Source organism: Tiliqua scincoides, chromosome 2 (assembly GCF_035046505.1).
Source record: "Tiliqua scincoides isolate rTilSci1 chromosome 2, rTilSci1.hap2, whole genome shotgun sequence".
Taxonomy (NCBI): domain Eukaryota; kingdom Metazoa; phylum Chordata; class Lepidosauria; order Squamata; family Scincidae; genus Tiliqua; species Tiliqua scincoides.
Window position 1 is genome coordinate 201229372 of NC_089822.1, and position 22670 is coordinate 201252041.

The window sequence follows — 22670 nt, forward strand, 5'->3', positions numbered from 1 at the left end:
CTGATAACAATTTGATGTAGAACAAATGCATCAACCTTGAGGGGTCTTGGTTGACTAGCAAGGGATTAATTTTTCCAGAGAAGAAACACCTTTTTGTTGAGTCAGTTTACTGACTTAGAAGTTGTGCCCCCCCCCCGCCATCGTGGTGTTTACCATCAGCTCCCAAACACTCCAGTTTCCCACTTTGCAAAGGAAAAATAAACACCCAGCCATGTTTGCTGGAGACCACAAAGAGCATTGTACTTCTAAGAATGCCTTTAAATAGAGGCTCTCTACAGGTAAGGGAAATCAAAATTAGAATTATCCTCAAGAGATGGGAAGCTGTGGTGCAGTCTCTGCATTTCAATAAGAAATTGACTCTTCCCACAAGAAGGTACCGCTTCTCTGAGAAAACCAGTCCCTTACCAGTCAATCAAGGACCTCCAGGGTTACTCCATCTCAATATACCCCAAGACCACCACAGTTTTGTTTACTCACTAGTTGTCAGCACACAAGATGGAAGAAACTTTATTTTGAAGCTTATAGGAAAAATAGCATATTTAATAGCAGCAGCAATTGGAGCTAGTTGGTTAGTCACGGCATCTCAACTGACCCCCCCCCCCCAAGACATCTCTAGGGACTCTTCTGCCTAGCAGAACCTCACATATTCGCAGAAGAATGCCATATTGGTATAGCCAGGGCAAGTGTGAGACTGCACTCATCTGAACCAATTTTTGGTTGCTAAGCCCTAAAATAAATCTGTAAAGAAAACCAGTTTCAGTAAATCTGTTCACCCAATTTTTTTAAAGCTGGATTCAAGTGCTATTAATTGTAGACTTCAACACACAGACCTACCTTCAGACTATAGCTCCTCTCAGGTTTATCCTGTGTGGTGGCTATCTTTTTTATAAAACATTTGAATATACACTGAGCATTCTCAGGAATTCTGTTTGCTAGTTGGGTACAGAACCAAGCCTTGGCAGAATTGAAACTCTATAAAATGTAACTCCTCTCTAGTTCAGGGCGGTGGGTGGGGAAGGAGAAGGGTTTTAAGTGATATGTGCGCATACAGCATTTTTTAAAAAAAGATACTTGCTGTTTGTTAGCGCTAATTCCCCTAGCTTTTGCTTTCTTCCCTTTTCCTGGAGTGCCACATTTTGTCCAGTTTTAGCGTTGGTAAGAAGAATTATTGAGTTAAGGCCAAGTCCTATTCAGTTGTCCAGTGCTGGTGCAACCATACCAGAGGGGCATGCACTGAATCCTGTGGTGGGGAGGCAGTCACAGAGGCCTCCTCAGGTTATGGGAACATTGGTTCCCGTATCTTGGGGCTGCATTGCAGCTGCCCCGGTACTGAAAAGTTGAGTAGGATCGGGCCCTTAGTTGGTTCCAGTTGTGTTGCCCAAGCCTGGTTCTCCCTGGAGCATTTGATTTTCATAGCTCATTCAGGAAAATCTCCTTTACTATCTTACTATCCCATAGTAGTAGGTCAGTCTTGTATCCCATAGTAGTAGGTCAGTCTTGTATTTACTGTGGGTGGGAGATGTTTTGTAGAAATGCTTAGCTTGGGGTCCAGAACTAACTTCCTATTGGAAGTGTTTCTGGGCATCTTTATCCTATGTGTGTGAATCTGTGACTTATTGCTGAAATGCCAGGCTCTAAATTGGAGGCCTACCTCAGGGTAAATGTGGTTATTACAAAGTAGCTGTTTTGTGACACCTTGATTTTTAGTGCTTACGGTTGGAATTCTGTGTAATGACTTTTACAGGAGGTATTGTAAGCCCCATCATAGTTGGGGGAATTGATGTGATTTGAAGATCAAGATAATGAGGTTAGAATATGTGGATGAAATTTTGGAACCTGATTAGCATTAGAGGGACAAAGCTGCCTCTTTTAGGATTGGGTTGCTCATTGTATTGCTGGCAGCAAGCTAGGTTGTGGGATGATGATGACTGAAAGATTAATATCAAAGTTTCTTGGGTTGTTTTTATGATCTGTAAGTTGTGAATTATTTGGAAGTCTGAAGTATATCCTTTAACCACTCAGATTCCTGGTAGTACCAATAATCCGAATATAATTTCTGTGTTGCATAGGACTCTCTAAGAAATGCTCTCGAATGGGCTGAGAAACAGAAAGGTGTGTTAATAAAGGAAATAATTTTGTGATTACTCTTGATAGGATCAAATCTTTGTCTACCCTAATTGTGATGTGATGCTGGTTTTCTCCCCCACCCCCATGTGATGGATTAGAAAGAAATTGAATGTAGTGGCCTGACACCTGACAATATTGAATATACTTGGGTGGAATTGAGCAGGTATGGAAGCAGGTAGTCTTTTATGCAGAAAGTTTCTATTAAATTAGAATAGTTATCTTTCCAGGTAAGCAACAACAGTTTTCTTGAATATATAATGCTTGGTAGAACCTTGAAGAACTCACTGGTGATTATTATTCATAGTGCTGAACCCTCAGTCAGTTGGGTGAGCATGACAATTGACCTCTGTTAGTGATTCATATCCTGAAAACTAAGACACTGGTTCTGGTGAAATCAAGTGTCAGGCCTTCACTTAGCAAAACATTTCCAACTCTGGGATCTGTCACATAAATGTAAAAAATGCCATTGGACCATCGGAGTCTATTGGAGCCAGTGCTGGCCCTCGACTGCTGGTCATGACAGCCATATGTGAGCTGAGGGCTGAGTTAGAACAGGGCCATTTATAGTCTCCATGTGTTTTCTGCTTTTCCCTGGACATTATTTTATCCCCCCCTCTCCCAGTCGTCTCTGAACAACTTATGTCTCCATGTGTTTCTGACTTGGTCTGTATGTTTGCACTGTACAAGAGGTGTGTGGCAAACAGTTCATAGTTCTCATGTGGTTCTACATGCCTTTATTATAGTTCATGTGTGCATTATAAATAAGCTCAGTGAAATTCATTCATTTGTATAAGTTCTGTCTAATATATTCATTTATGTAAATTTATTCAAATTTGAAACATATAAGAACATAAGAACAGCCCCACTGGATCAGACCATAGGCCCATCTAGTCCAGCTTCCTGTATCTCACAACGGCCCACCAAATGCCCCAGGGAGCACACCAGATAACGAGACCTGCATCCTGGTACCCTCCCTTGCATCTGACATAGCCCATTTCTAAAGTCAGGAGGTTGCACATACGCATCATGGCTTGTAACCTGTAATGGATTTTTCCTCCAGAAACTTGTCCAATTCCCTTTTAAAGGCATCCAGGCCAGATGCCGTCACCACATCCTGTGGCAAGGAGTTCCATTAATTCTTTTTTTTTTTCTGGCCCCTGAAACAGTGTCAGAGAAATGATGTGGCCCTCCTGCCAAAATGTTTGCCCACCCCTGCCCTAGTTTATTATTCATAATGTTTATATCCTACCTTTCCCTTCAAGGAGCTCAGAGCAGGGCACATGGGGCTATTTAGTTTTGTCCTCAGTAGTTTGAGGTTGGTCAGGCTGCAAAAAGGTGATTTACTGAAGTGCATCTAATTGGCTTCACTGAGCAGAGATTTGAATCTGGAGCTATGTACAGCCTTGCATGAGTGATGAGCTTGCCAGGAAAAAAACACTCCCTGTGACATGAATCAACTTCATGGGAAACTAGCTCTTCCTGTGTCTGCAGAAGACAGGCATGAACAGTACTGATTGGCTAATTTCTGTGATATCACTGCCACTTCTCCCTATTGTTGATTCACAGAGCTTTTTTACTTTTCAAATATTGTTTTAACAAATGAGGCACTGAAGAAATGTTCAAGTGACTGAATGTTCATCAAAGGTAGATAGCTCACCTGATGTAGGAGTAAGGGGCAAGATAGCATATTGAATCAGCATCTTATTCATGGCTTAATATATCTGTCAAAGGAGAGGAAAAGCCCAGGCTTGAATTGTGTGAGGAAAAAGAGCCATGAACCCTGGTTTCAAGGGATATCTGTACACAGTTGAGCTCCCACATCTCAGGACAGTATTCTATCCACTAGACCAGTGCTTCTCACACATTTAGCACCAGGACCCACTTTCTAGAATGAGAATCTGTCAGGATCCACCAGAAGTGATGTCATGACCAGAATTGAAGTGATGTCATGACCGGGCACCAGGATGCAGGTCTTTTGTTATCTGGTGTGCTCCCTGGGGCATTTGGTGGGCTGCTGTGAGATACAGGAAACTGGACTAGATGGGCCTGTGGCCTGATCCAGTGGGGCTGTTCTTATGTTCTTATGAAATGACATCATCAAGCAGGGAATGATGCAGCTGAGGATTATTAAAATATCATAGGCTGCAATCCTATTTTACTTACTTACTTACTTACTTACTTACTTACTTACTTACTTACTTACTTACTTCATTTATATCCCGCCTTTCTCCCCGAAGGGACCCAAGGTAGCTTACAATAATCATTAAAAACACAATTAAAAACATGAATTAAAAACAAGATAAATCCTACCCAGGAGTTAAGTCCCATTTACTATCATTGTTAAAAGAATATACATAGTAGCTTGTTAAAAGTACAGGTCTGTAACATTTCCCCAAATGTAGTCACATATCACGGTGGCATCCAATCTAATATATTAAAAATAAAATATTGAAATAAATGGGGACCCGCCTGAAATTGGCTCACAACACACCTAGTGGGTCCTGACCCAAAGTTTGAGAAACTTCACTAGACCACACTAGGCCACCACCACCTCCTCCAAGGGAAGGCTTGAAAGTCTCAGGGTGATGCATCTTTCTATACAGCATCATTTTCATGCAGGGACATTTTCAGACGAGCAACTCCCCATGTGAAAACTGAACTCAACCGAAGTCTGTCCATTTGAATTAACTGTAAAACAAAAGTAGATGTTGACATCTTGCTCAACAGATGGTCAACATCATTCAAGACTTGGGAGAGACTTGTTAAATCATAGGGAAGTTTGTGGGTCCATGAAGCTTCTTTAGGGGAGTAATAAGGTCACAAAAATGCAGGTGGTGGATGCCACTTTTAGTGATATCAGGCAGCAGAACAAAGAAGGGAGGGACACAGTCCCCCAAAGCTATCTGTAAACCACTGGTCACAAGGTAGGCCTAAAGAGCAAGGTATGTCCTAACCCAGTAAAGGCTCTTGAAAGTAGGGCTGGATGGGATAAAAAGAGCTCTGCCCTTGCTTCTTGAAGAAGGAAGGTTTGTATCATATTTGCATAATCACCAAATAGCTGATATATGTGGAAACTGAAATGGAGTAGGGGAGGCTCGCTGCTAGCCTGTGAGTGACAGCTGATGACAAACAGGGAGACCTACATGCTGGCCCTAGGTGTAGCAGCCCTGAGTCGAGTGGCTGCATTTCCAAGATCCCAGTATTAGAACCTTTCTCGTAAGTGTGTGGGATTAGCTAACATGATAGGTCTCTGTGTACACTTGCTATAAATGACACCAGAGGTTAGGCAGAGAGTGAATGTCATATCTCAAGCAACAATTGGAGGAATTACTACTTCACACCCTGCAGTAGAATTGAAGCCTGTCCCAGAAAACATGCAATTTCCAGTTAGGCATGACACTCCAGAACAATGAAGGACTGCCTCTTGCTGGGGTCAATTCTCCTTTCAGGGGCCCACTTGATAGGATGAAGTCTTGGGGAGCAATGCTGGTGATTAGGGACTTGTTTCAGGAACAGCAGTAGGTGCCAGTTCCCAGGAGATCTTTGTCTATCCTGCAGTATATTATTTCTATATATAATCAGCAGCTGATGAGCCTTCAGGATAGATGTATTCCCCCCCCCCCCCGTGGCAGTGCTTCTTGGTGTTTTCTTGTGGGATGTGTTTGATGCTGCCAGCTTGTGTCCTGGTGTTGAGCATTTATTTTGTCACTTTGACTGAGCATGCCTGTCCCTGCAGTGATTGTGAAAAGGGAAGCCCTGTGTGCCTTCTGTCTCCTTGAAGTGCACTCACTGCCCCTTGTGCTTTTTCTCACCTCGGGCTTGAGAGAGACCATCTGCTTTGCTGCAGCAGCTAGATGCACAGCCTATTGTCCTGGGTGTCTCAGTTGGTGGGGAGACAGTGTGACCCTGGCCTAACTATTCATGCCTGTCACCCTCTCTAAGCGATGCCTCAGCTGGCTTAGAGCCAGGCAGGAAGCCATAGGCCATGCTTCCTTGTGTAGGAAGAGCAAAAGGAGCTGAGAGGAGAAAATCTCTGCCTTGTGTGCTGCAGCTGTTTCTCTGTCTTCAGTTGCACAGCGTGGATGCTGGGGATGGATTGTCTACCTGCTGAGCCCACAGTGCCTGGGGACAGGGTTGAAAGTGTTGGGTGGGGGTGTAGTATGATGGGCTAAGGCAAGGTGTGAAAACTGGGCGCTAGCAGGCTGGGGAAGGGATGAGAAGGAACAGGGATAGGAAGCAGTTGCCCTTCTTGTGAACAAGCATCTCATGTTATTGGGATTGTTCTTTTTCTCTTCCCTCTTTTATATCTGGTGTTCTGCTGGTCTGCAGAGGAATGTGAATAAGGTTTAGGCCTTGAGTTTCTTAGTGTGGACTGCACTGTAGTCACAGAGAGTGAGGGGGCAAAGCTAGGAAGGTCTGGCAAAGCTCCCTCAGAGCATAGAACTGCCTCCTGTGAGTTGTGACTGGATGACCTGTCAGCATAGTGTGCAAGGATCCTGGAGGATGCTGTGTGATAGTTTGTGCAGAGTAACCCTTTGGGCTGGCAGACCCTAATAGTGTGTGCACCTTGGCAAGGTGATACACTACTTCCTGCTGCCTGTGTGTTCCTGGTGACCCAGACCATTTTTGTGTGTCTGTGCCCTTCTGCAGGTGCTGCCTACTTCCAACCAGTCGGTGCAGACATGCTGCTTGCTGTGCCACCGGGAACGTAAAGATTGGGGAGGGCCATCCCACAATGGGTTGGTGTCCCCAGGTGAACGGTTGCCCCCGGACTTTGTGCCGACACTGGTGCAGAACCTTCTGGGAGAGATGCCGCTGTGGATCTGCCAGAGTTGCAGGCAGAGTGTAGAAGAAGAAGAGAGGAGGGCAGTCCAGGAGCAGGCACTGGCGGTAAGCATTGAACCTCACAGGCTCTGTTCCAAGGCCCTGGCAGATGCACTTTGGTGAGGAAAGGTTATCTGAAGGCCCCAGTCTACATGGATGGTCTTCCTGGATTGGTCATGTGCAGCACCCCTAATTGCTGCCAGTCAGTTGATGACACGTATGTTTTAGGATCTTAACTACTTTGGTCTCCAGGCTATGAGTCTTGCAAACTCTGGCATTGGTGGCGAAATGTATTCCCTGTTCAATGGGACTTCTGAACCATTTTTCCTTGCCACTGTCTCTACTTGTTCTGTTGGGGAGTAAGAGTGGAGGAGGCAAGCCTAGACAGGTGTGTCTTTCCTCCCCCAGAGTACACACTCTCACTTCTCTGGGCAATTCGATAGGGCCTGCCATAACAGGAATCGCCATTGGACAATGGTTGGTCCAACAGGCTGCTGCTGTCTGCTTAGAAAAGTTGTCTCGGCCTGCCTGGTGATTGATGTCTCAGGTACCAACCTTCTCTTTCCAGGTCTCACTGTCGCATACAGCCTGCAAGTCACAGTCCTGCGGGGCAGGCTCCCACTCCTCTTCGTCGTCTTCATCCTCATCCTCGTGCCACGGGAACTCGGGAGACTGGGACCCCAGCTCCTTCCTGTCTGCACACAAGCTCTCGGGCCTCTGGAACTCCCAGCATGCCAATGGGGCAGCCCAGGGGAGTTCCCTAGGGGGAGCACCTGTTGTACCAGGTGAGTGCATCTTGGCACTGAACTGGTGACTGTCTTCCTTCTGGCTGTGGGGTTCTCCCTGCAGCTGCCTCATAGAGGCTGTTGTGATAATTATGGGGGTGGCAATTGCTCAGCTATGAAGAGGATGCTAGCAGTAGCCAGCCTATGTTAATAGGTGCGGTCAGAAAAAAGAAGGCTGTACACAAGCCTCTGTCTTGCTCTTCTCTTGGGGGCAGGTCCACAATCTCGGTTCTCTTTCATGGACCCAGATCAGATGCCAACAATGGGGAGGCAAGCGAGGGGCCTGGAGAGTAGCCAGCTCCATCTCTGACTCCCATTTCAGGTGACAAGCACCCCGGCCTCCCTCCGGAGTGTGTCAACCAGGCCCCTGCTGTGGGAGGTGGGCTCAAAGCCTGTCCTTACAGCCACGCGCTCTCCCCAGCTCCCAGCGGCACCCCAGGCTCACCTCTGCCTACCTCACTCGACTTCTGCAAAACGCTTCCCAAGCAGTTCAAGAGCATGTGCCGGAGACCCACCCCGCCAGGTCTGTATGTGCGGGGCCTGGGGAAGGCCAGCAGCCCAAATCTGCCACCTTTGTCAGGCTCCTCAGTAAGGGGTCGTACTTCCCTCTGGATCCCCATGGAACCTGTCATGGGCTACTGCCTTTGGTTGAATGTGGGATCGCAGGACGATAGGCCCAAACTCAATGGGACAAGGGTTGCTCCTTTCTCCTGTGGGTGTCTCAGTGGCCTTAGAACTGAAAGCATTTTACTGTGTGACACTGAGCATGACGCTTATGTGGGGCTGGTCTTCTGAGCATTCTCTGAGGGAATGTGTGTTTTAAGTAATTGTCACTTGTGGAAGCTACTACCGCTACACAGTTGCCAATTTTGGGATGGATCAAACTGTGACCAAGGTAAAATGGGCTTGGGGTGTGGAAAATATTACAGGAGGGAGGAATAATTCAGGGCTTGGGGGGAAGTCAGTAGTGTTGGTGGTGGGCATGTATTGGTGGGCTTTGCAGCTGCAGGGTCTTATGTCTCTCCCAGTAACCAGTGAAGTGTTCTGCTATCAGGAAATAGGTCTAACCTGTCTTTATTACTGTCTGGCTGCAGGAGAGGCCTTCCACTCCTCGGAGCACCACCGGCACGTGGACCTCACTGCTCCTCCCAACAGTCCCACAGGCCTCCCCTCGCAGCCACCGGCACTCCTCCCTACCAAGCAGTTGCCTGCCCACGCTGGGCCCTTCAGCTCCCCTCCTCACGTTCATCTGAGCTCCTCACCGCAGGCGGCCCCATTCCCTGCACCTGCCCTCAGTCCACACACACCAGCCCCAAAGCCAGGAGCGGAGTCCCCTCCTACTGGATCCTGCAAGAGCCCACATCTACCCACTGCCAATGTGCCACTGCTGAAGATACCACCTCCTGTAGGCTGCACTCATCCGTGCAATGGCCATTGCAGTGGCTCCTTGGGTCCACCTACTGCCTCCCATCCACTGCCCAGCACCAACAGGTGAGCAGAGCCCTGGCCACTGGGCATTCCTGGTGTTGCAAATTGGAATGCCTCCAGCCCTGTTTGAACTGGCAAACATCCTCCTCGCTTTTACTGGGTGCAGGTTCCTTGCTGTGTCCCAAGGCTTGCCTGTGGCTGCCTGAGTAGACCTATGTTGATTTTTGTCATCAGGAATTGGAACCAAAGGCAGCCTGTGATTTTTGTGGTGGGGGGAATTGTTGTCATCGTAGACGAGGCTTGAGCATTTTCTCTTCTAGATTTAGGGCTGCTCACCATGATGCATTCTGAAATGGCCTGTGAAATCCACTGCTATCAGCACACTAGTTACCAGTTAGTTTTAATCCAAAATGTCTGCCTTTGTTCATGTTGTATTGTACATAATATCACACTCACGGAGTCTTTGCCTGCTCAATCAAGAGTGAACTCTTGCATGATATTTTTCCTCCATGGGAGACTTATCTGTGGGCAAAAGTGACACCAGAATGCACAGTTCCTGTGGATTTGGTAGGAAAGATCTGTAGACAATTGGGCTGGAATAGAATCTACTCCTGGATCTTTCCTGTATTTTGCACTTTGATGTAATATTTTTTGTTGGTGTTCATCCACGAAAGAACCCGTTATGTCAGAAGAACCTGTTCTAAGGCTGCAATCCTGTACACACTTCCCTAGGAGTATGCCCCAGTGAAAACAATGGGCCTTTTTCCTGAGTAGACATGCATAGAGTATTGCAGGACAATGAAATTGGCATCCTCTGAAGTAGTTGCTTTGTTTCCTGTGCAATGAGGTAGAAAGTACTGTATGGATTGATCCCTCATTTTTCTATATTTTTTCAGTCTCTCAGCATTCCAGCTTTCCAACCTCAGCTTTCCAACCTCAGAAGGGGTCAAGCTTTTATGTTAACACTGAGGTTTCATCATCTTCTGCTTTGCTGGGCTCAAACCTTTTTTTCTGGGAGATCTTCTCTGCAGGATTGAGGAACCAGTGGGATTTTTACATATGTATTTGTAGTATTTGTCTCCTATCTTTCCACAGAAATGCCCAAGGCAGCTTATATGTAAGAAGCAACTAAGGGCGCAATCCTAACCCCTTATGTCAGTGCTTTCCAGCACTGGCATAGCGGTGCCAATGGGACATGTGCTGCATCCTGCAGTTGGGTGTCACTCATGGAGGCCTCCTCAAAGTAAGGGAATGTTTGATCCCTCACCTCAGACTGCATTGCCCTTATGTCAGTGCTTTCCAGCACTGGAAAGGAACACTTTCCAGCACTGACATAAGGGCAATGCAGCTCTGAGGTAAGGGATCAAACATTCCCTTACTTTGAGGAGGCCTCCATGAGTGACACCCAACTGCTGGAAAGCAGTGACATAAGGGATTATGGTTGCGCCCTTTGTAGATCAAATCTGGCACTTTTAAATGAGCTGAGAAGCATACTAGACGCTGGTGTAGATAAACATGGCATGGTCACTGTGGCACGTTTTGGTTAACAATCTCACCATAGTATTCTGAACCAGCTGAAGTTTCTGAATAGTTATTTAAGACAGCCCCCCATACAATACAATGCAGTAATCCAACCTGGACATTACCAAAGTATGGATAATTGTGGCAATGCCATTCTTTTCCTAGTAAAGGCACAGTTGAAGTTGGTGAACAGCACATTGTGCCATAGATGCTATTTGAGTTTCAGCGACATGGCTGGATCGAAGAACATCCCATGCTTCAAGTGGCCTTTCATTGAGAACACAATCCATAACCCAACAGGTTAAACACTGTGGTCCTGACTGGGCAAACTCACCACCAGCAGTTCCTCCATCTTACCTGGGTTGAACTTCAGTGAATTGGCCCCCACCTAACCCACTCTCAACTTCAGCCACTGGCCCCGCGCTTCCACTGAGGGTTAGTGCATTCACTAGAAGAGTGTCTTTCAGCTGCTTACTTTTTTCACTGCCTTCTCTCTGACCTAGGGACCCTGCCTGCAAGGGTCACAAATTCCCAAACGGTACAAGCTGTCATGCGCCACAGTCCTGTGAGGCAGATGAGGGGCTTGGTGAAGATGAGGACAGCAGCTCTGAGCGTAGCTCCTGCACTTCCTCCTCCACAACCCAGAAAGATGGGAAATTCTGTGACTGCTGCTACTGTGAGTTCTTCGGCCACAATGCGGTAAGTAACAGCATGGTCTGCAGTCATCCACCACCTTTGCTTGCAGTCTTTGTGATATATGTGGATGGGGTGCAGTGGGGTGGGGGCTCAGGAGATCATGCTGATAATTCAAGCATGGCCTGCATAACTACTCATCTCCCTTGGTCTTTGCAGCCTTGAGACTGGCCTGACTCCTGGGATTCTAGCCCTGACCTTCTCACAGATCTGTCAGTTATTCCTGTCTTGTGTCCTTATTGAAGCCCTGCTGTTGCACCTTGCACCAGCAGTTGCAACTGTAGACTTTTGCAGAATTACCTATGTGGCTGGAACTTGCTGGGGATCTCTGCAAAGCATCTTGTTATTGGAGGGGAGAGCATGACAACCCCTGAGAGCAATATCTGTCTGCAGCAGCTGTGGGATAGCAGCTCCCTAATATATCTGCAGCAGTTCAATAGCTCAACTCTGTCCACAGCCTCCAGCTGCTCCAACAAGCCGGAACTATGCGGAGATCCGGGAGAAGCTCCGCTCTCGGCTGACCAAGAGAAAAGAGGAACTTCCTCAAAAGCTGGGGCACAGCAGCAGCTCAGGGGAGCCAGCCGTGGATCATCGAGATGTAGATGAGCTCTTGGACTATATCAACAGCACAGAGCCGAAGCCCCTCAACAGCGCCAAGGCTGCCAAGCGTGCACGCCACAAGCAAAAGAAGAAGGTGGGCTGGGGCTGGGGATGCATAAGTGTTCATGTATAAAAAAGAGTGTGCTGGACCAGGCCTCTGGTGGGGACAGGGGGACGACAGGTGATACCAACCCATATGAGAGGATGATCCCAGAGCTAGGGGACCAACTTGATTTGAAGTTGTCAAGCCTTGGTCCTAGCTAAGGGTGGGGTTGAGAGAGAATTTGCTTGGATTGTTGTGATATTTTCATCTGCATAGGAGCAGTTATCCATTCAGTTTGCCTGTGAACAAAATGGGGTGTGGGTGTAGATAGGTGGGGCAAAGAGATGATACCAAATAGTGTTTGTAACACTGATCTGCCTTGAGACTCGTCAGTGATCAGGTGAGAAATGAGCAAAAACAAACTACTCACAAACTTTCTTTTCCAAGTTTCACCTGCTCTTTCTTTCTCCTCCACGCCTTCCTGCCCACTATTGCCTAGGGTAGAACTGCAAATACAGGTTTGCCCCATATCTGCATGAAAGAGGTGATCTTAGCTCCTGGTCTTGCCATCGATTCTCTTCCTGTCATTTCACCCACTGAAATATGTTAAGAAATCAGAATTTGAACAATTCAACTGAGCAATTCAACAAGTTTTCAGTCATTTTCACCAGGGTGCCCAAGTAGTTGCCGAACCGCTTGAAATTAGCCCCGTGTTTCTCTTTTCACACCCATTCTCCTTTTCCCTGTGTTGCAGTGTAATGAGTTGAGTTTGGGACCTGGGAGATAGTAATCTTGTTGGAGCTTATGCACAGGGAAATTGCAGTGGGAAATGGCTGGCAGTGCAGCTCTTCCCTAAGGTTGGTTACCATAGCACAAGCTTTGTGTATGTGCAATTTTATTGGTTCCTGGCACAGATTCCCAGGTGTACAGTGTGGCTTGCTTGAGAGCCCATCTAGCTGCATAAAAGTTAGAGACTGTCAGAGACTGGGAAGCAGGGGCCTCTTCATTCAGCTCAGCCCATGGTTGGCTGCCATCCCTCATCCTCACCACAGGCCTTCCTTTTCTCAGTTGCTAATTGTGGGTGTGGGCTTATGAAAGCAGTGACATTGCTAATTTCTGGTGTTGCAGGAGAAGGAGAAGGCCCAGCTGGAGGCAGAGGCCCAGAAGCGAGTGGACCGAACCCCACCTACTGGTCAGGATCAGGAGCTGGCTGAGGAGAAGCTTCTGGAGTGGCCCCAACTAGAACTGGAGCGCGTGAACAGCTTCCTGAGCAGCCGACTGCAGGAGATCAAGAACACCATCAAAGATTCCATCCGTGCCAGCTTCAGTGTCTACGACCTCAATCTCGACGTCAACGACTTCCCCAAGAAGGCAGCCGTGCTGGAACAAAAGAACCGGCTTTCCCACCTCAATGGCTCCTCTGAGCTACAGGAGATTGACCTTGACCTGTCTCCACTTAGCCTGGGTGCGCCACACAATCATACGCTGATGCGGAGCGACGTGGGGTCCCGATGGGCAGAAAACCCTGCAGAGTTGCCACCCCCGCTGCCACCACCCTCCTCTGAAAATGGGGTGGTGAAACGGCTCAGTGCTGTCCCCAACCTCTCCCGCATGATTTGGGTTCAGTCACCTAAGCCAACAGACTCTCCCCAGGACAGTGGGGTTAGCCATGAGTCCAAGGAGGCAGCACCAGGCAGGGGAGTAGAGCTGCAGGAGCAAGTGCCTCCTGTAGGGAAGCAGAGGAAGGGCAAGCGACAGGGCTTCTCAGCAAAGAAGGGGGAAGCTACTGCTACACCTAGTGAAAATTCTGGCTCCAAGGGGACGGGGCCAAAGAATCCCTCGAAGGGCACAGTTCCCGAAGCCCTGAGAGGAAGCAGCAGCTTAGAGCAAGGCGATGGTGCTAGAGGACTGCGGCAGGGCCAGGGATGGGCTTGTAGTGGCTCTAAGGTGGACAAGGAGAAGAGCACTGATGGGAAGAGCCGGAAAGGTGAAGGCAGATCTGATCAGACAGAGCAAGAGCCTGCTGCTTCAGGGACTGGAGACCGGCATCTGCCCCATGCAGCCACGCCAGATGACTTGCCCCAGCCAAAGGGCAAAGGCAAGAAGAGCAGGAACAAAATGGAGAAAGCTAGTCCTTCCATTGGTAAGTCTTAGCAAGGCTTTCGCCATGAAGCAAGAGTCTTTTTGGCTCAATAATCCTTTATTAAGAACTGCAGAGGCCTCTTAAGCATGGAGGCTGTGGAAATTTCTGGGTCATAAGAACAGCCCCACTGGATCAGGACATAAGCCCATCTAGTCCAGCTTCCTGTATCTCACAGCGGCCCCACCAAATGCCCCAGGGAGCACACCTGATAACAAGAGACCTGCATCCTGGTGCCCTCCCTTGCATCTGGCATAGCCCATTTCTAAAATCAGGAGGTTGCGCATACACATCATGGCTTGTAACCTGTAATGGATTTTTCCTCCAGAAACTTGTCCAATCCCCTTTTAAAGGCATCCAGGCCAGATGCCGTCACAACACCCTGTGGCAGGGAGTTCCACAGACCAACCACACGCTGAGTAAAGAAATATTTTCTTTTGTCTGTCCTAACCCTCCCAACACTCAATTTTAGTGGATGTCCCCTGGTTCTGGTGTTATGTGAGAGTGTAAAGAGCATCTCTCTATCCAATTTATCCTTCCCATGCATAATTTTGTATGTCTCAATCATGTCCCCCCTCAGGTGTCTCTTCTAGGCTGAAGAGGCCCAAACGCCATAGCCTTTCCTCATAAGGAAGGTGCCCCAGCCCAGTAATCAACTTAGTCGCTCTCTTTTGCACCTTTTCCATTTCCACTATATCCTTTTTGAGATGTGGTGACCCAGAACTGGACACTCCAGGTGTGGCCTTACCATAGATTTGTACAACGGCATTATAATATTAGCTGCTTTGTTCTCAATACCTTTTCTAATGATCCCAAGCATAGAATTGGCCTTCTTCACTGCCGCCGCACATTGGGTCGACACTTTCATCGACCTGTCCACCACCACCCCAAGATCTCTCTCCTGATCTGTCACAGACAGCTCAGAACCCATTAGCCTCTATGTGAAGTTTTGATTTTTTGCCCCAATGTGCATGACCTTTTATACATTGTCCAGGCCCACCTTCAGGCTACTATCAGATGCTTCAGGTCTTGTCAGGCTCATGAACAAAGACAGCTCCCAGCTTGCATCCAGGTGGTTATGTAACAATTTTGTCATCGCTTATACTCTAGGCATGTTTTGCACACATACAAGAAATATACTAGAGCAGTGGTTCTCACACATTTAGCACTGGGACCCACTTTTTAGAATGAGAATCTGTTGGGACCCACCAGAAGTGATGTCATGACCAGAAGTGACAACATCAAGCAGGAAAATATTTAACAATCCTAGACTGCAATCCTGCCCACACTTACCCAGGTATAAGTCTCATTGACTGTCGTTGTTAAAAGCATATATATTATAGCCTGTTAAAAGTACAGATCTGTAACCCCAACCCACAGTTTGAGAAACACTGTACTAGAGAGATCCTAGTTGTGTACTTGGAATAAATTATGTTCACCTTCTGTGGTTTATTGGTATGTACACAACTTTTATAATGATTTGGACTGGAAGTAGGAATGTGGGGGGGGGCAGTAGGGGCTACAGGGATAAGGTGTTAAGGGGAGAGACAGGGAACTGTGCAGGCCATGAGAGCCAAGGTCCAGACCAAGCGCCCCTTTAGTTTTGATCTGACTTGGTATCTTCAGAAAAAAATATAAATTCATAAGAAATCACATCCTACAGTATGGAATTTTGTATGGCCTTTGTGGCATGTGCCTGGATGCCAACAGAACTTCTTTTTGCCCCTCCACTGGTGGTTTTGCATTACAGCCATGGGGTTGAGTTGTTGCACTTCCCAACATGCATCTTACTTTCTCTGCAGGTTGTAACTGTTGTTGCTGGGAAGCCTCCTTGCTTGAGCAGTTGTGTTGGAATGGTGTGAGGCATGCATCTGTTGTGGGAGGGAGGTCATTCATTCTTCTTTCTGAGAATCTTGGTATGGTCCAGCTAATTCTTTTGCTCTGGTGCTTCACTAGATGACGTGTTCCTGCCCAAAGATGTGGATGGCGTGGAAATGGATGAGACTGACAGAGAAGTGGAATACTTCAAGAGGTGAGACTTTGTCACAGTTTGTGGTGTCTTATGACTTGGACTTTATGACATGGAAAGGGGATTCATGCTGCATATAGATGGGACTCTGTCAAGAGGGAGGGAAGTGATACTTATGTGTCTTTCTGTTTTACCTTTTCTTTTTTTATCCAAGTTGTCAGGGTATGCATCCCCCCCCCCCCACAAACTATGAAGTTACCATATCAGGTGATGAATTATAGTGGGCAGAGAAAGTGTCATCTGTTGACATGTTGGGGAAGGGAAATGCTGGAGTAGTGTATTGTAGGGAGCTGGGGGGTTCAGCAGATCATTCCAAGTGATCACAGTAGTGTCTAGAGCAGGGGTCTCCAAACCCTGGCCCAGGGGCCAGATGTGGCCTGTGGAGAGCCTCTATCCCTCCCACAGCCAGCCTCTGATTCCCTGAGAGCTTCTGGCCCAGTTGACCAGACACAACCAGATTTGTGCTTGTGAGGTGGGGGAATGGGGGTCCATTTAAGTGTGTGCTTTATTTCTTGGGCTGTGTTGGTGCTTGGAGAAATCTTGGACATTCATTCATTCAAGTTCCATCTTTAATGTATTTAAATTTTGTATTAATTTTTTTTCCGGCCCTCGACACTATGCCAGATATTTGATGTGGCCCTTCAGCTGAAAAGCTTAGAGACCCCTGGTCTAGAGGGATATGTGAATCAGTATACAGGTCCAGCCTATTTATACACGGATTTGACTCAACATGAATGGCCCCTGCAAATGAGAATGAATGTGCTGATCCCTGGAGAAGGGGAAAAATGCACCCCTTTAAAATCAGTTTAAAAAACTGAACAGACCTTTAACAACAGCCTCCTTAATGAGAAAGAGAGGGAGGGAGGGCAGCTGGCTGACAATCCATCAATCCTTCTCTCTCCAGGCGACCCCCCCTTCCCCCTGAGCAGGTGAAGGAAAGATACTTTGCATTGGTGAAGGGAGGGGTCAGAGTGAAGCATTTCTAAGCACCTTGAGAGAGACTGATTGTCCTCTTAATGACTCTATCTTAACATCACAGAGGTCAGCAAGGCTGTTTCTAAATCACTGGAGCAAAGAAACTTTGTTTTTTGCCATCCACAAGGAACCCTGGGCTGGGACACTGCCTGAGGGGGGACATGACATACAAAATTATGCATGGGAAGGATAGAGTGGTTAGAGAGGTGCTCTTTACACTCTCACATAACACTAGAACCAGGGGACATCCACTAAAATTGAGTGTTGGGAGAGTTAGGACAGACAAAATAAAATATTTCTTTACTCAGCGTGTGGTTGGTCTGTGGAACTCCTTGCCACAGGATGTGGTGACGGCATCCGGCCTGGATGCCTTTAAAAGGGGATTGGACAAGTTTCTGGAGGAAAAATCCATTACAGGTTACAAGCCATGATGCATATGTGCAACCTCCTGATTTTAGAAATGGGCTACATTAGATGCAAGGGAGGGCACCAGGATGCAGGTATCTGGTGTGCTACCTGGGCATTTGGTGGGGCCACTTTGAGATACAGGAAGCTGGACTAGGCGGGCCTATGGCCTGATCCAGCGGGGCTGTTCTTACGTTCTTAACCCACGCAAATAATTAGTCTCAACCTGTAGTAGCAATGATGATCCCTACTCATACATGGTACTGAGAGAGGTGCCATGTCAGCATTTTGTTGAACATGAAAAATCATAAATCCACTAACACAGCTGGGGATTATCAACATACTAATCATACTTCATTTCAGATTTCTGGATGATGTTACCCAGTGGTTTCATATGTCACTCAGTGGTTCCATATAGACAGAATGCTGCACTACCCTGTAGCACAAGTACCATGGGATGGAGCAGTATTCCCTAATTCAGTGGTTCTCAAACCGGTGGGTCGCGACCCACCAGTTCGTGTAATGCTTCCCCCGCCCTTTAAGGGGCGGGGGGAGGGCAGCATCGACACAATCCCCAGGATCGCGTCGCTAAGGGGGATGAGGGGGGGTACTTTGCACTTACTTCAAAAAGGCAGGGACTGGCTTGGACTGGCAAGGACTTCCCTGAGGCTTGGAATGTTTGCTAAAAGGCAGGCGCAAAGCACTTCTGTTTTGCAGGAGGTGCTTTGCGCCCGCTTTTAGCGAACCTTTCAAACCTCGGGGAGCTCTGTACAGGGCTCCCCGCACCTCCTGCAGCCTGCTGCAGCCCTGACTACATAATGTGAGTGCAAAGCACCCTCCCACCCCCCATTAGCGATGTGATCCTGGGGATCGCGTTGTTGCCCTAGCCCCTCCCCCGTAAGAATTTACTGAGGGAGTAAAGCTCCCTCAAAGTTGGAGAACCTCTGCCCTAAGGAACAGAACCACCAGCAGATGGTGCCTCAGCTTTCAAACTGGTCCAGAAAAATATTATTGCTGATGATATCAGAAGTGCTGAAAAGTACAGAAGTATTAAAAGTTGTATTCTGCACCAGAGCAACCAAGATGGTTTCAGTCCAAAAAAGCCAGAAACCGTGATGAAATGGGTGTAGATAATCCATGTCATCTAGGAATGGCTGAAGTTGTACCACTACCTTCATCACTCACTTGGCCAAAAACAGAAGATTGGCAATTGGCCAGTTACCAAAAAAAGTAATCAGTGGAGGGTTTCTTCAGGAGTGATGGGTCTGTCAAGGAGCCAAAACCAGTCCTCTCTCAGCCACCCATTCAGCACGCCCTATATCCAGCTACTTCCCCTTGGCTTTAACCCCTCCACCCTCACACTACTTCTTTCAGCTTGCCTGGCCTTTAAAGCTCTCTTGCTTGCTCCACTTTTTTGCTGCAAATTATACGCAGCATTTCCTCCAGGGCTCTGCCTTTTCCAGCTGTGGTTCTCTTCAACAGTGCAGGACCTTAGCATCAGGTTGTATGAAAATAGAGCACTTCCAGCAACCAGTTTCATGTTTCAGTTAGAAGTTGTATGCATCTGAAAGTGCAAATCACCAAGGAAGAACTATTTTCTCACAGCCCAGACAGATCAGGTAAGACTTACTGAAGTCAGTGGGATGGAGTCAATTTACGTAATTGTTTTTATTATTTTGTATAATTGGCCTGTTTGTTAGCTACCTTGGGTACTATTTTGATATGGTGGAAAAGCAGGATGCAACTTATAATAAATAAATAACATTTTTGCAGTAACAGGCCCATCAAATTTGGGATATGCCTGAAACATACATTTTCAAAGGATCTTTACTAGTTCTGACAGATGCCATGACTGATGGCATCCATTGGTATTGTGGACAGTCCCATCAAATATAGTGTTACCAACTCTTTGCCAGCCTTGTCTTCACAAAGATCCAGCATGATAGTCTTTCAGTTTGATTCTGTTCATGTCTACAGATTGAAGCTCTAGAATCCAAAGTTCATGAATAAGTTTGACAAAGTGTGGCAGCTTTGAAGGCGGGAACCTTAGGGTTATACATTTTAACGTGCTGTAGGTAGACAAGCAGTTCAGTGAGAACTGACCTCTGCACAGTTCATGAAGAGCTTTACCTGTTTTTACCTGTTTTCTCATTTCTCTTGGAGATGTCAACATGAAGAGAACCTGCCTAGAAGAACAACTTGTCATATTCATTGTGGGCCTTTGGGAAGACAGAGTTGGCCAAGAGATTGTGCTATGTTCAAAGAGGAGGGCCACAAAGCCATGATATCTGTGAAATAATACAATCAGTGATAGATTGTCTAGCATGCGAAGCAAAGGTTCTTTGGAAATATGTATGTTTGAACATGCCAAGTTTTATGATTATCTTATCGTAAAGCTGCAGTTATCCAAACATATTCATGAGTAATTCCATTGACTGACTCCAGGAAGTCTTATTTTGTGTGGGCTTTTGGAGTGAGTGCATCCAATTATTTGCAAACTTTCATAAACATACAACTTGCATCAGAAATATGTAGCTGCAAGCATTAAGTTGCTGTGCTACAAATTGGACAGCTGCCTGCTTTGTCCCATCCCTGAAGCCAGGGGTTCTTGAAATATGGGTCACAAGCACCTTAGAAGGGGATCACAAAGCACCAAAGAACTAAAATTAGAATATTGTTACATGAGTGAACTGCCTGTTCTGATGGCTGTACTTCTCTGCCTTTTCCCTTCCTGTGCCTTGTGAACCACTCTGAGAGCATTCTACCACCATCCCCTTCTGGGTGAGGCAAGTGGGCAGCTAGTCTACTGTGAGTCAGTGTGATGGGTGTGGGGAGTAATGTAAAAGTATACTGTATATAATTTTTTTGGAGGTTGCTGTAAGAAAGTTTGAGAGTCCCTGCCTTAAGCCATTTCTGCTCAATGTTGCATATACACAATAGGGATGAAATGTGTACACCTGTGGGCTGGGCAGAAATGGATTAAGCTATCCTACTCAGAGTTCCTTTTTCTTTAGCTTCTCTGTTTTTTCTAGGCTGGTTTCTTACTCAGTCTGTATCCTCAGTTTCCCTGCTGGTGTCCCTCCATCCTTCCATTACTACACCTCTCAGGTCCTCATCCAGTAACTTTTTTTCTGCTTGTTTCCTCACAACAGTATCACTGCTTATGGACACTTTGTTCTTCAGAAGTTAGATTGCTTGTGAACATTATGTGGTCTCTGAGCAGCTTAGTTAGAGACTTGGAAGTTCACAGGAACAGGGCAGCTTTTGTATTATGAATGTGTAAAATGAGTCTCTAGTTCTGTTGTTCCCTCTCACTGTTCTTATCCTTGCAGGTTTTGCCTGGACTCAGCCAAGCAGACCCGGCAGAAAGTGGCTGTGAACTGGACCAATTTCACCCTGAAGAAAACCACTTCGAGTGCAGCTCAGTGAGGTGCGGTGCACCGCTGGTGTATGTGCAGGGCCTCGCACCTCACCTCCCCTTCCCCAAACCCATAGACAGACACTTGACCTCACCAACATTTGCCCCTCCCCTTATCCATGGGGCTCCTACTCCTAGCTCATAGGCAGGGCCTGGAAAGCCCCTGTGTCCCTCACCTCTCAGTGTTCGACGTTCGGGGAGATGCTGACTGAGCCGCCCCAAGCCCAGGGGCAGCCTTGATCAGCCAAGGCCCAGCGTGGCACAGGGACCAGGCTGCACCCAATAAAGGACTTTTTAATTTTTTATTTTATTTAAAAAACCCACCTTTTCTGTTGTTTGTTCTGGCTTTTCTGATCCCTGGGGCATGGGGTGGTGGCTCCTTGTGGTGGGGGTGGGCAGCAGCAACCCAGCTGCACTCAGCAAGGAACCTTTTCCCCCAAAGTCACATTTAGCTGAATCTGAGTTAATGTAAACATTGTGGACTAGCATCAGGACACCAGACTCATGGTGCTGCCATTATGGAACAGGGATTCCAGGGTCCAGCATGAGAGCCCAGTCATCTCCTTGCATAATTAGGCTGGCAGAGCATCTGGGTGTGAATTGATTGCCTCTTTTGGAAACCACATGTCATTAGACTCTTGGCTGGCCTCCCCTACCTCTCAGGGAATCTTGTTCTCTCAACTGGAATGCTGTGCTCTGCAGTGTCAGTTGTCTTAAAGAGCCTGTTGTCAGAGGAAGGGCTGCACTTTCTTCTCAAGCAGATACCTGTGAACTTACAACAGCCAGAACTTTCCTTTGCAGTGATGAAACTCAAGCCAGAGAACTTTAGGCATGGAAGACTGACCACGTTAGTGTGCAACTGCACACTGCATGTACCCTCTGGTTTTGCTATCCATGTATAAGGAGTCCATGCCTGTCTGTTTCACTATGTTTACACATAACAGGCCACCAAAAAGTGGCTGTTGGCTCCTGCTGCAAGGTATGGCCGTGCTTTTCAGACAGGATTACGTACGTGTTATTTCCCACAGGAAAGTGGTATCTATGCGGGAAATTCCTCTTACACAAAAGAGTCCTAGTTATAAGCGCCACTGAAGATGCTATGCTGGATAGGTATGCATCACTGATAAAATGGTGATTGTAGATCCCGTGTTCCTGTGCTAGTCAAAGCTTACCTGTCCTTGGTGCCTATCCTTCTGCTGAGCACCTGTTTGCAAATGTAGGTTCTATCCCAAGAGCTTGCTATTCTCCATAACATGAGCTCTTCCTTAACCCTAATGAGATTGGGCAGTAACCATTTTGGTTAAGTTGATCCCTGAGGTCTAGTATTCTTGACTGTCTATGACTCATAGCAAATTAGTTGGTCTTGCCAGCCTTCAGCAGAACCTTGCAGCCTTGTGGCAGAATCAGCTGCTGGTAAAAAGGCTGTCGTGCCCATAACTAGCAAACCACTCGCAAGGAAGTGCCAATAGCCAAGCCCCCTTGTATCTCAGGGTGAGCAGGCAGAAGGCTACCAGTAGAGTTTTCCAGCAAAAGGTAGAGCAGGGCCAGAGTTCTGTTGCCCTTGATGTGCTCCCTTGTACTTGAGCCCAGGGGACTTGAGCATACCCTCCTCTTTCCTGTAGAAACCTGGTGAGTCAGGTTAACTTGTGAATTCTACCAGGCCTAATTGTGACCTTGAATTT

At 47.1% G+C, this 22670-nt stretch overlaps 1 protein-coding gene across 4 annotated transcripts in view; it reads left to right on the forward strand.

The window, feature by feature from the left end:
- Positions 1-21309, forward strand: part of FAM193B (family with sequence similarity 193 member B) — a 65376-nt gene extending 44067 nt beyond the window's left edge. For 2 of the 4 annotated variants that reach the window (XM_066615784.1, XM_066615787.1), the window contains exons 2-10: positions 6778-7017; positions 7520-7736; positions 8059-8259; positions 8831-9227; positions 11189-11384; positions 11836-12072; positions 13150-14164; positions 16118-16193; positions 20903-21309. In XM_066615784.1, coding sequence (XP_066471881.1) covers positions 6778-7017; positions 7520-7736; positions 8059-8259; positions 8831-9227; positions 11189-11384; positions 11836-12072; positions 13150-14164; positions 16118-16193; positions 20903-20999 — 2676 coding nt within the window. In that variant the 3' untranslated portion in view covers positions 21000-21309. The remainder of the gene's footprint in view (positions 1-6777; positions 7018-7519; positions 7737-8058; positions 8260-8830; positions 9228-11188; positions 11385-11835; positions 12073-13149; positions 14165-16117; positions 16194-20902) is intronic. The other 2 variants (XM_066615785.1, XM_066615786.1) reach the window with 2 other exon arrangements.
- The last annotated feature ends 1361 nt before the right edge of the window (positions 21310-22670 follow it).